General features: G+C 44.6%; 1 protein-coding gene across 1 annotated transcript in view; it reads right to left on the reverse strand.

Moving 5' to 3' along the window:
• Nucleotides 1-396: 396 nt before the first annotated feature.
• MGAT4B (alpha-1,3-mannosyl-glycoprotein 4-beta-N-acetylglucosaminyltransferase B) overlaps nt 397-12,323 on the reverse strand; it is a 345,980-nt gene continuing 334,053 nt past the window's right edge. The window contains exons 13-15 of the mRNA XM_066590582.1: nt 10,507-10,594; nt 3,576-3,688; nt 397-2,030 (exon numbers count right to left, since the gene is read on the reverse strand). Of these exons, the coding sequence (XP_066446679.1) occupies nt 2,007-2,030; nt 3,576-3,688; nt 10,507-10,594 (225 nt within the window). The 3' untranslated portion in view covers nt 397-2,006. The remainder of the gene's footprint in view (nt 2,031-3,575; nt 3,689-10,506; nt 10,595-12,323) is intronic.

The following is a 12,323-nucleotide window of genomic DNA, read 5'->3' on the forward strand; positions in this document are numbered from 1 at the left end:
CTCGGGAGCGCGCTGCAGCGGCCATTCTGCACCTTCCTCTGTTAGAGGAAGGTGCAGAAACTGGAGCTGCCCAGCGGAGAAGCCCAGCCCAGCCCAGCAGCCCCGAGAAGCCTCCCAGGTAAGTGATGGGTCGGGGGGGAACTAGCGCTGCGCCGGGGGAACTAGCGCTGCGCCGGGGGGGGGGGCTGTCGCTGCGATGGGGGAACTAGCGCTAGGCCGGGGGGGCTGTCGCTGCGATGGGGGGGCTGCCGCTGCGCCGGGGGGGGGCTGTCGCTGCGCCGGGGGGGGGGGGGCTGCCGCTGTGATGGGGGAACTAGCGCTAGGCCGGGGGGGCTGTCGCTAGGCCGGGGGGGGCCGCCGCTAGGCCGGGGGGGGCCGCCGCTAGGCCGGGGGGGGCCGCCGCTAGGCCGGGGGGGGCCGCCGCTAGGCCGGGGGGGGGGCTGCCGCTAGGCCGGGGGAACTAGCGCTGGGCTCCGGAACCTAGCGCTGGGCTCCGGGGCCTTCACCTGGGCTGAGGGTCTAGCGCTGGGGAGCCGGGGGCTAGCGCCTTACCTGCTGCCTGGCGGTGGGCGTCTGGTCGGCGGCTGCGATGCGTCCGGTTGCCATGGAGACACAGCTGGCGGCGTCTCGGGAGCGCGCACGTCGGGCTGCAGCGAGCGACGGGGAAAGAGCCGGCGGCCATCTTGAGAAAACTTTTATAAGTTGCTGAAACGCTGGAACGGTAAGTACGAACCAGCTAGAAATGTCATTTACAGGGGGGCTTAGTAATGTGTACTTAATGGGGGGGGACTGGGCAAAAAAAAAATTTAACTGCTTCCTCGAGACATCTCCTTTAAGTTCCATTCAGTAGACCAGTTGGGCCAAGATACTCATCCATAAGACGGGCACGTAAATACTCCTGTAACACACTCATGTGAAACTGGCCTTACCAACATACATTTGGTCGGTCAGCTAGGGAACAGCTGGAAGAGAGGATGACTGCATGATCAAGATTACACAAGAGTTTGTTCATGGTCTACTACCAATGAGATGCATAAGTCTGCATATGAGCTGTAGCGAGAAAACGCTAGGAAATGTTTAAGCATGAAGTTCCTTAATTATTTCTTTAAGATGTAAAATTGGATATAGCCATCAAGGGGTTGTATATTTTTGGCCACTCAAGGCATAAGCAACAGGGTCTTCCGCTTGGATGCGTCTTGTATAGGCAGCTTCTTCCCTCTGTAGGTAATGCATCAACACTTATGGATCACCATACTCCATATGGAACTTTTTTTGTACAGTGCGCATCCAAGACACCAGGTTGCAGATGTATAAGCGGTGAAAGATACAACCCCTCAGTGTATTTCAGACATATCTTTCAAATATACTTTTATATACTCTGAAGTAATGGAGGAACCCCCCAAAAACTAGTCAGCGATTATATAAAATAAAAAAATAAATAAAACACCTTTAGCTAATTTAACTCTGAAAAAGTCCAATAGGCATGAGGCAGACACCACCAAAGGAGTTGGTAATGGAGAAATTAGGCATTATGTAGTATGTGTATATATCCCCTCTTGATCCATCGGCACATGAGTACACATCGACACGTACATCCAATGCAGAAAGCAATGCTTTGGTGTCCATCATTTACTAATATTGTGCTTTCCATGGAGGACGACCGTTTTAGAAAATCCGCCCTCAAATTCTGAACAAAACTGGACCACCAGCAAAGACTTAATTTGGTCTCTCATCACCATCGGTAGACATGGTGGCGGGTGGCCTGGCTGAAGACAAGGTTCCTCTTCGTGAGCAGCAGAGCATTCTGGGAATCCTGACTGGCTGGGCACCACATCAGCTCTTCTCCAGTGCACTTGTGGGGTAATTTGGAAAATGTACCTGCTTCTGTCCAAGACTGACCTTAAGCAGTGCTCCCGTGATAGCAGAACTACAGGGGAGGAATGAGGGCAGAGCAGCACAAAAAGTTCAAGGAGCCCGATTGATAGACAACTTGGTCCGTTCGTTGTTCAATCAGATTTTTTAATAAATATCTGTTTAGAGAATGAAGAAGAGTAACAGACGTCAGACATTACGGTAGCATTTATAGGCAAGAACATCAAAAAGAATTGTCCCATAAGAAGGTTATTACATGTGCAGACTAATCAGGAGGAGACCAATTGTTTTCACTGCCAAGGATGTATGTAATAAGACATTAAACCAGGCGTGTCTATCCTGCATCCCACGATGGCTAGGAATACGGCCCAAAGAGGAAGGGAGCCTGTATAGGCTGAATCTGGAGGAGACGAGGCGGCAGGTAGTACCTGGCAGCGGCAGGCTGTCCCGCTTATTTCCACAGTCTCATACACATGATGAAGCAGTGGACAGCACTTGCAGCTCTGTGACTGACTCAGTCACTCTGGGTCCAGCATGCAGCGGCGATCCTCCTTCCTGTCCTCCCAACTCCTGACTGCTCCTTCCTAGTACTGACTTGAGGATGAGACTTGTTGGTCTCATTGTGGCCAACCGACGCTATGTGCCCCTTCCCTAGTGTAAGAAACAGACCCGTGGCCATAAACTTCATGTGAGCCTAGTCAGGTTTCTGTGTCCAGGCTCGCATGCAGAAGCAGGCAACAACTCCAGTCGGGAGTCCGTATGGCCTGTTGGCGAGTTAAGGGTTATTTGGAGAATGATGGGGTTGGGCAGAGGACTGGGGGGGTTGGGCCAGGTGTGCCCCAAGGCTGAAAAGATAGGGAAACACTGGCATAGAGACATAAGTGGTATGTAAGAACTCACCACATCTTAGAACCTTTCTTTTTAATAGGTCGCATGTATCTGCTTGGATCAGACTGCTGGCCAACAACAATTTTTTTTTTTTAAATAATATACTTTGATGCAAAATTGGGCCAATTGTATAGTACTACGTGGCATCTTCCCAATGTACCAGGTGTCTACAGAAACTAAATAGATATGGGACTACAATCTAATTTATTCAGGTTGTATCTGTTGGTTACAAACGTGTGAAAATAGTCCTGGCAGTGAAAGGGTTGACGTGGTATTACAGTTTTAGCAAATGCAGCTTGTTCAATCTATAATGAAAAGTTCTGCAAGCTTACAATCTATATTTTTTGCATGAACTGCTCACGGCTTTCATGATCTCTGCTGTCCGTCCGAGGATTAGAACCCTCATTGTTTCCGTCCAGGGCATAAAATCAGTCCTGGTCATTTAATGGACACGCGGTTGCACAGATGCCTATACGACACAGCTTTGATAACTGTACTGAATGAGTAAAAACTGTGAGGAATTGACGTGGAGAGAATATTGGATAAGTCTAAAACTCATCGGGGTGGCTGCAAGTAGGAAAAGTTAGTTGGAGCGGCGGCTGAGCATGCCTGGTGCTGATCAAGGGGGTCTCACATTCTAGCGATCAATGATCATTCAAGTGAATGGACCCCACCCATCCTGTGCATGGATGATAAATGTAATTGGCGGCAGGCACATTACATAATGTATCAATATCCCAGCATGTAAACTGAGAAAACAACAAAAAAGGCACGCTAGATTAATTGGTGTACAATTTTCTCCGCTTCCCACATACCTCACTTAAAATGACCCACACTGGAGAATCTGTCTGAATTGAGAGACGCAGCGCCTCTAGTGGCCCAAATGAAGAATCCACTTCTCCTTCAGCAATGCCCTTATTGAATGATCCTAGAGATGAAGCAGAAATGAAAAGTCAATCAATAAGATAGAACAGAGCATTGGTGTAATACGCTGCTCTATAAATCCATGAGTGTAACAATCTGGTGCTGCTTCTAAAGCACCATCTATAAGAGTATTCTGACAGTTCCACATACTGCTGCAATACTTCATTTCAAGCAATTGATTAATAGAATCCAGGATTTCACTTCATAATTGAATATTCGCTAATCATCTGCGGTTATTACCCGATCATTAATGTTATAGCGGATAGGAAACTCCATACCATGACTTATGCTTTCAAAACGTAATTAGGAAATTTCTCTTCATTAGATAAATGTAATTTAATTTTCAGCTATTAAGTGTTATTAAAAGTTGTTAACACTAAAAACATTCGGTATTCATGATGCAACACTTTCACGTTGCCATCTGTTTGCAACTGAGCACCCCCTTTAACCCCTTAGTGACCAAGCCTGTTTGCGCCTTAATGACCAGGCCAAATTTTGGAAATCTGACACGTGTCACTTTAACATGGAATAACTCCGTAAAGGTTTTGCATATCCAAGTGATTCTGACATTGTTTTTTTGCCACGTTGTACTTCATTTAGGCGGTAAAAATAGGCCGATAGAATTTGTGTATATTTATTAAAAGCGTCGAAATTGGGAAAATTTTGAAAAAAATTCTCATTTTTTCACATTTTCAACTGCAATATCTCAGATATGTGCAAACGTACTGTACACATTTTTGATGAGATATATATTTCCATCTGTTTATTCTGGATGCACATTGGAAAAACTTTTTTAACCATTTAAAAGACGTACAAATTTAACATTGATTTTTAACATTTTGAGGAACATTTTGTTTTCCTGCACCAGGCCAAGATTGCAAAGGCTCATCGGTATCAGAATGATAGATACCCCCACAGATGACCGCATTTTATAAACTACACCCCTTAATGTATTCACTGAGGGGGGTCGTTTTACCCCACAGTTTGTTTTTCAGGAATTAATGCAATTTAGAGGAGAAAAAAATAAAATTTCATATTTTTGCTAGTATGCCATTTAAAAGACGGGATTTGTTTTTCTATAGTGCACATGAAAATGAGGATTTGCACCCAAAATGGATACCTCTGTTTGTCCTGTGTTCAGAAAATATACCCATTGTGGCCCTACTCTTGTGTTTGTATGCACAATGGGGCCCAAATCGAGAGGAGCAGCCGGTGGCTTTCAGAACAGACATTTTGCATAAAGGTGATTTAGGCCCTATTGAACACTTGTAGAGCCCTTGAGCGGGCAAAACCATAGAGAACCCCCACAAATGATCCTATTTTAAAAACTAGATCCCTTAACAAATTCATCTAGGGGTGTACTGCGTATTTTGACCCCACAGTTTGTGAATGAATCGAAGCAAAGCAGGAGGAAACAAATTAGATTTTCATCTTTTTGGCAATTATGTCACTTTTAAAACATTTTTTTTGTACAGCATACATATGAATGAAGACTTGCACCACAAAATGGATCCCCGTTTCTCCCGTGTTCAGAACCATACCCATTGTGGCCCTAATCTTATGTCTGGATGCACAACGGGGCCCAAAATTAAAGGAGTAGCCGGTGACTTTCAGAACAGATATTTTGCTTGAAGGCGTTTTAGGCCCCATTGCCCACTTGTAGAGCCTTTGAGCGATAGAAAACCCCCACAAATTGCCACATTTTGAAAACTAGATCCCTTAACGCATTTATCTAGGGGTGTACTGTGTATTTTTACCCCTTAAGTTTTTGAATGAACCTGAGCGAAGCAGAAGGAAAAAATTATGATTTTAATTTTTTTGGCAAATGTGTCATTTTAAAACCTTTTTTTTTGTACAACACACATATGAATGAAGACTTTCACCCCAAAATAGATATTCTCATTTGTCCTGTGTTCAGAAACATACCCGTTGTGGTACTAATACTATGTCTGTATTCTCAAAGGGGCTCAAACCAAAAGGCGCATCAAACCACTGGTTCACTGGGCTAACTGCTTGTGCATTAAGCTGATTTCTGCAGGAAGGAGACAAATCCGTTGATACTATAGCGGCCCGGCTTGGTATTGAAAGCAAAGTTTCTTCAATGGGAACTTGGCCTGCAATACCAAGTCTGGCCACTGCAGTAAGAGCAGAACTGTCTGTGCCCTGCAGAAATCAGCTCCCTGCACCAGTACATCAATCTGGGAAACCACCGATCGGCAGGGGTCCTGGGCGACAAACCGCTCACTGATCTGCAACCGAACACCTGTCTTGTGGATAGTTAATCGGGGGTTTACAACTCAGATATGTGACTTCCACTCCTCCGACACTGGCTATATTAGAACCTGGGTTGGGCTAGGCCGCCAGCAAAAGTTCTGGGCTTTTTTCAAAACTCACAGTAACTTCCTCATGCAGACACACTCACACAGGAGAAGGGACCTGACATTCGGTCTGATGCTGCGCGTTCTCTTACAGTATAATCTTGCAGCTCCTGCATTTGGCTCCAGCGTTCACCATCTGGTAAGTGACAGAACCGGAGGTAGGAGTAAGGTTATGCTGAAAAAGACGTCAGGTCTTGTCTCCTGTGTGAGTGTGTCTGTATCAGAAAGTTACTGAGAGCTCTGAAATGTGGTCTTATTACTACTGGTGCAACTATGGGGGTCACTATTGTTACTGGGGCCACTATTGGGGAGGAGGGGGGGTCACTAATTCTAGCGAGGCCACCAATGAGTTCACTGAAACTACTGGAGCAACTAAGGTGGACATTTACTATTGGGGCCACTACTTGGAGTACTATTAAACCATTGAGACTTTTCTGAAGTGACAGAGTAAATATCTTGTATTGGCACTTTGACTGCTTGTAAAATAAGTTTTTGAGGTTGTTTTTGAGGATGGGCATTTCCCACTTTTCCTCAGGCAGAGTGTGACAGCTGGTCGGAAGTCAGGCCCCGCTTCCTGTGAGTGTGTCTACATCTGCATCAGGAACATACTGTAACCTCTGAAAGCGGAAATATTTTGGGGTTCAAAGGCTTATATTAATTGAAAAGTTGACAGAGGGGTGTATTGTTGCTTTTGGGGCTACAGAAGGTCTCTTATTGCTAGTTAGGAGCTACAGAAGGGTCACTATTAATGAGCCCCATAGCAGAGGTCACTATTACTAATTGAGCTGTAGAAGGGTCACTGCTACCAACTGGGGCCTCAGAGGGGTCACTATTGCCAATTGTTGCCACAATGGGGACCATATTACTAATTGGGGCAACAGAGGGTGGTCTTATTACTTTTTGTGTCAATAATAGTGGAACTACTACTTAGTGCAACCACAGCAGGGGTCCTATTACTAACTCGGGCTACATAGGGTTATTATTACTAGTTTCTGCTAAGAAGGGTTACTACTATTTATTGGGGCCACAGTGGGGGTCCTATTACCAATTGGGGCCACAGTAGGGGTCCTATTTCTAATTGGGGCCACAGGGGGTCACCGTTACCAATTACAGCCATAGTGGGAGACCTATTAGTAAATTGTGACCACAGAGGGGCTCTTATTACTAAGTGTGTGCACAGCAGGGCCACTATTACATAGTGTGACCACAATGGAGACACTATTAATTAGTCAGACCACAGCAGGGGTACTATTACAATAAGGATGCACTGAGAAGTTCATTAGGGGTTGTGGAAGTAGGATGGGGAGAGTATGTAAAAGCGAGTTATGGCTGATAGAAATCTTAGTGGTGGTTTGGACCCAGAGAGAAGAAAACTGAATACAGACAGCTCTAAACAGAGACAATGTCACCTCTTCTCACTGGAGGTAACTGCACTGTAATCACTATCACTGTGGACCAGTAATCATGCTGAGATGCTTGTCTCAAACTGGCCATATACAGAAGAAACATTTCCTGGTTTGAGTGCTGCATTTATGTTAAGAGCTTGATGCTGGTGCTGTATTTATGTTAGGAGCTTGATGCTGGTGCTGTATTTATGTTAGTAGCTTGATGCTGGTGCTGTCTTTATGTTAGGCGCTTGATGCTGGTGCTGTCTTTATGTTAGGAGCTTGATGCTGGTGCTGTCTTTATGTTAGGAGCTTGATGCTGGTGCTGTCTTTATGTTAGGAGATTGATGCTGGTGCTGTCTTTATGTTAGGAGCTTGATGCTGGTGCTATCTTTATGTTAGGAGCTTGATGCTGGTGCTGTCTTTATGTTAGGAGCTTGATGCTGGTGCTGTATTTGTCAGAAGCTTGGACTTCTGTTGTGAGTTTGGCTTTGATGCTGTATTTATATTAAATAAATAAACAAATTGGGAAATGAAGGGCACAATATGGCTGGCTTTGCGTATTCAGATTACACCAACCTCTATTGCCCAATGACTGCACAAGTTTATCAGTAATTTATAGCTAGCCACAGTGTGTGTTTCCACAATTAGGGTATGTTCACATGGCAAGTTATTATGCAGAATTTTCCATGTGGATTCCACCTCTAAAACAATGGCAGTAATCTGCTACTGTTCTGCCTCCTATTCGCCGTGCATCCGCACTCGGTTATAGCCCTACTGGGGTGTGCGGCTACTCATGGGCCAGGGCTGTGTGCTCGCCCTACAGTTTATGGTTTGTCAGCCAGCCCCTGATAACAATAGGTTATATATATGGGGAGTATAATTCTCCCACTGAATCAGTCTGTGCAAAACAGCAGGCTCATTGTGTACAACTTATTATATGTACGGTACCAGTTTTATTTAACCCGATAAATACGTTTTTATCTGCATTGAAGGTATATATATACACATACACATACACATATATATATGCGCCACGGCTTCATTCTGGGATCTGCTGACTGCCTTCATCTAAAACAATGAGGAACCTGGGACCACAGAGGTGTGATGGGCTGCAGTAAGTGCAACTATTCATTACAGGTGATGCATCAGTCAAACTACTAGGTGAGCGCCTCTCTCTTTTTGTTTTCTCCAACTGTCCAAGACACCCAAACACCCCAGGATGTCTCTTCCCGCAGCCTCCTGAAGCAAGTAGTGTCATTTGTAATTCGCTCAGGCAAAAGGATTTTCATTTTCCTGTATCAACAATCCTTACACTGCAAGTATGAATGCTTATGTTGTTATCCTAATCCCCAATGGCATTTGATATGGGTAAGCAGGATAATTCTGTATTACACGCAATTAACTGTAGCTATTTTATCTCTTAGAAATGTCACAAGTTTTATTTGGCTTAAAGGCGTCCCAGGAATAATTATTAACGTACTCAAAATGCAAACATTAAAAAATATGTATATATATTAATGTCTAGATATCGCTGTTACTTGTTTGTTATGGCGCCCAATGCTGTTTTTTTTGACTACCTAACTAAATTCCCACCCCATGTGTCAGACTTGGTTGGGAGGGGTATCAGTATCATCTCTCCTTAAGGAGACACCTAGGAGATGAGTGAGGAGGCTTATAAGGCCATCCATACTCCTCTGGGTAATATATGCAAATAAGGAAGATGGAACAATACCTCTGCAAAGTCACTTATTGGATGGCAGCATTCCTTCATATCAATGTCAGACCCTTTAAACAAGTCTTTAAAATGATGACTGGGAATTGATAATCAAGCCGCAAATGATACCCCTCCTGACCCACATCACAGGCCTCTCACTAACCAAGCCAGGAACCTATTGCATACTGATGAGGGGCAAAAACCCAGAAACAGCTGTCTGTGTATGATTTCCTGGCTTGGTTTTCAATTCCCAATCATTGTTTTAAAGACTTGTGTAAAGTGTCTGACATTGATTTGAAGGAATGCTGCCATCCAATAGGTGGCGCTGCAGAGGTATTGTTCCCTCAGAGTTGGTGTTCACACATGGTCCCTCTACATGGACGTCAGAGCGAATTGGCGCACTAGAAGCACAAATTAGATGGACGTTCTGAACGGTACCAATAGAAAACTATATAAATTTGTTATAGCCATAATAGTATCAACCTGCAGAGTGAGGTTAACATATAATTTCCACAGTACGGTGAACACCTCTGAGAGACGGACCAACGCTGACAGCGTGCTGTAGGGGAATAGAAAGGATGGACGCAGTGCTGAGGTCATTAGTGCTCGTCCAGCTAGGAACAGAAAGGGCATTGTCACAAGTTACCGATGGCTAGTCAAAGTAGCTGGCAACCACTTTGTGGCACAGAAGGGACCATAAAAAGGCTAATCCATAGCAGAGGAGTGTAGAAGGACGGCACCAGGTAATATTATACCCTATTCCCATCACATATAAAACTCCCAGTCATTGTTACAAGGCTTGTATAAAAAGTCTAACATTGACTTGCAGGAATGCTGCCTTCCAATAGGTGGCGCTGCAGAGGTATTGTTATCAAGATTACAGTATAGCAAATTTATATATAAAATGTTGTGTTTTTTTTTTTTTACTAATTTAACATAATAAAATCACTTTGAAAAAAAAATTAGTCCCAGCATTAGGGCCCATTCAAATCTGCGCAGAATGCAGTGTTCCTATCGCCGGTACAGATCCAGAGCAATATCCAGGACAGAATAGCACAGCATGCTGGGGGGCTTCTTCTGGGAAAATTTCAACCAGGGTTCCCGAGGTTTCTCCAATCCTGGCGGTTTCATGACAGCGAGGCTTGTGCTCCAACAACTGACCTCCTGCCCTCCCTGTTACAGGACGTTCCATGATTTACGCCTGATGCGCTGTAAAAAGATGCATCAGCACCTTTACAGCCCATTACATCACATAGCCTTAAAAAAAGCACATAGGCGGTCACTAACAAGTTAAAATGACCACAGTTCCCGCATCCCCTCATAGAAAAATATGTCAGGTCACCTATCTGAAAGTATCCATCTGGCGTCCGATGGTATTTAGAAGGTTTACCCCGTCCTTCATGTAAAGCTTCTTTGTCTGATTGAAGACTCTGGAAGAAACAAAAAAAAAATTCTTTAGTAAACATTTTAAGTCTGAGTCAGAGTATACGGCTGGTGTAACAGAAGAGATCTCACGGGTCCGGTGAAATATGGGGGCAATAACGGAAAAATATGGCTTTCAGATATAATGCCACAACTGTTCACAGCTGTATATAGTATTGCAGAGCTGCTCCATTGAAGTGAATAGGGATAAGCTGCAATAAAACACAACTTGTGGACAGAGGTGCGGCTGTTTTTGGAAGAAACAGTCAAGTATGGTGCCTTGCCAAAGTATTATAACCCCCCCCCCCAGTACTTAAAATGGAACTTTAATTTACATGTTAGTGCATATGTATTTACCCTCTTTGCTATGAAATCCCCAAATGAAGGTCTGTTCCAACCAATTAGCTTCATAAGTGACATCATTTCTTGAATATGGTCCCTCGGTGTGCAATCAAAGTATCACATGATCTGTCACATGATATCAGTATATATACACATGTGTTCTGAAAAGTCCAAGTCTACCACACCCCTAAGCAAGCAACATAAAGACCAAGAAGCTCTCCAAACAGGTCAGAGAAAAGTTGTGGAGAAGTTTACATTATGGATGGGTTATAAAAAGAATATCCCAAACTTTGGACATCCCACAGAGCATCATTGTATCCGTGATACCACAATGGAAAGAATATGGCACAACTACAAACCTGAGAAAGAGAAGGAGACCGCCAAAACTCACAGACCGGGCAAGGAGGGCATTAATCAGAGCCTCAACAAAGATACGAACAATAATTCTAAAGGAGCTCCTAAGATGTCTAGGAGCAGTATAGGCTGTCTACTCCAGTGGGGCTTTATGGAAGAGTGGCCTGTCATGGGAAATGCTGTGTGTGGTACAAACCCAACACTTCCCATCACCCGAAGAACATCATTCCCACAGTGAAGTAGTATTTTCTGCCTGTCAGAAGAGAGGATGAGCAACTGCAGTAAAGCTGGCTCACTCTCCAATTACTTGTACAGCATCTCCTTAATAACCTGAGAAGACACTGCAGCTTCAGAAGCAGCCGCTCATCACACTGGAGACCCTCCACATACCCAATGGAGCAGAGAGAGAGGTAAGACTGAGCATGTGTGACCATCTAAGAACAATAACTGAGGTGCCCACTGTATAATCCCCAAGTTGTGCTAGATGGGTGAAAGTTCGAAAGGAGGGGTAGAGTGAAGAGCGTCAGGGAGGCTGGTCCTGAACTAGCACACCCTAACAAGTTTGCAAAGTTGGCAGATGAGGGGAATGCCATTACAGGGTCAGCACTGCTGCAGCATGATATGGCTTCTAACCATCAGGGGGATGTCTGCTCCAGTAAGAAAAGGAATAGGAGCGCAAAAAGCGTGTTGTCTTTTTGGCACTCGAGTTCAGCATATCGCGGGTTGGGTTGACAGGTTACTAGGAGGGGCTGGTGAGGACCCAGCAGTTATGGTACACATTGGCACGAATGACAAAGTTAGAAGTAGTATTTTCTGAAATGCTACCTGTACCATCTACCATACCAGAAAGGCAGTGGGAGATTAGGGAGGTAAAAAAGTGGCTCAAAAGTTGGTGTAGGAAGGAGGGGTTTGGGTTCCTGGGGAACTCGGCCGACTTTGCTATTGCTCTACAACTTCTACAGTAGGGATGGGCTGCATCTCAATGGGGAGAGGGCAGCTGTGCGGGGAAGATGATGGCTGGAAGTGCTTAAATTATGGACT

The sequence above is a fragment of the Eleutherodactylus coqui genome, chromosome 2 (genome assembly GCF_035609145.1).
Source record: "Eleutherodactylus coqui strain aEleCoq1 chromosome 2, aEleCoq1.hap1, whole genome shotgun sequence".
NCBI lineage: Eukaryota > Metazoa > Chordata > Amphibia > Anura > Eleutherodactylidae > Eleutherodactylus > Eleutherodactylus coqui.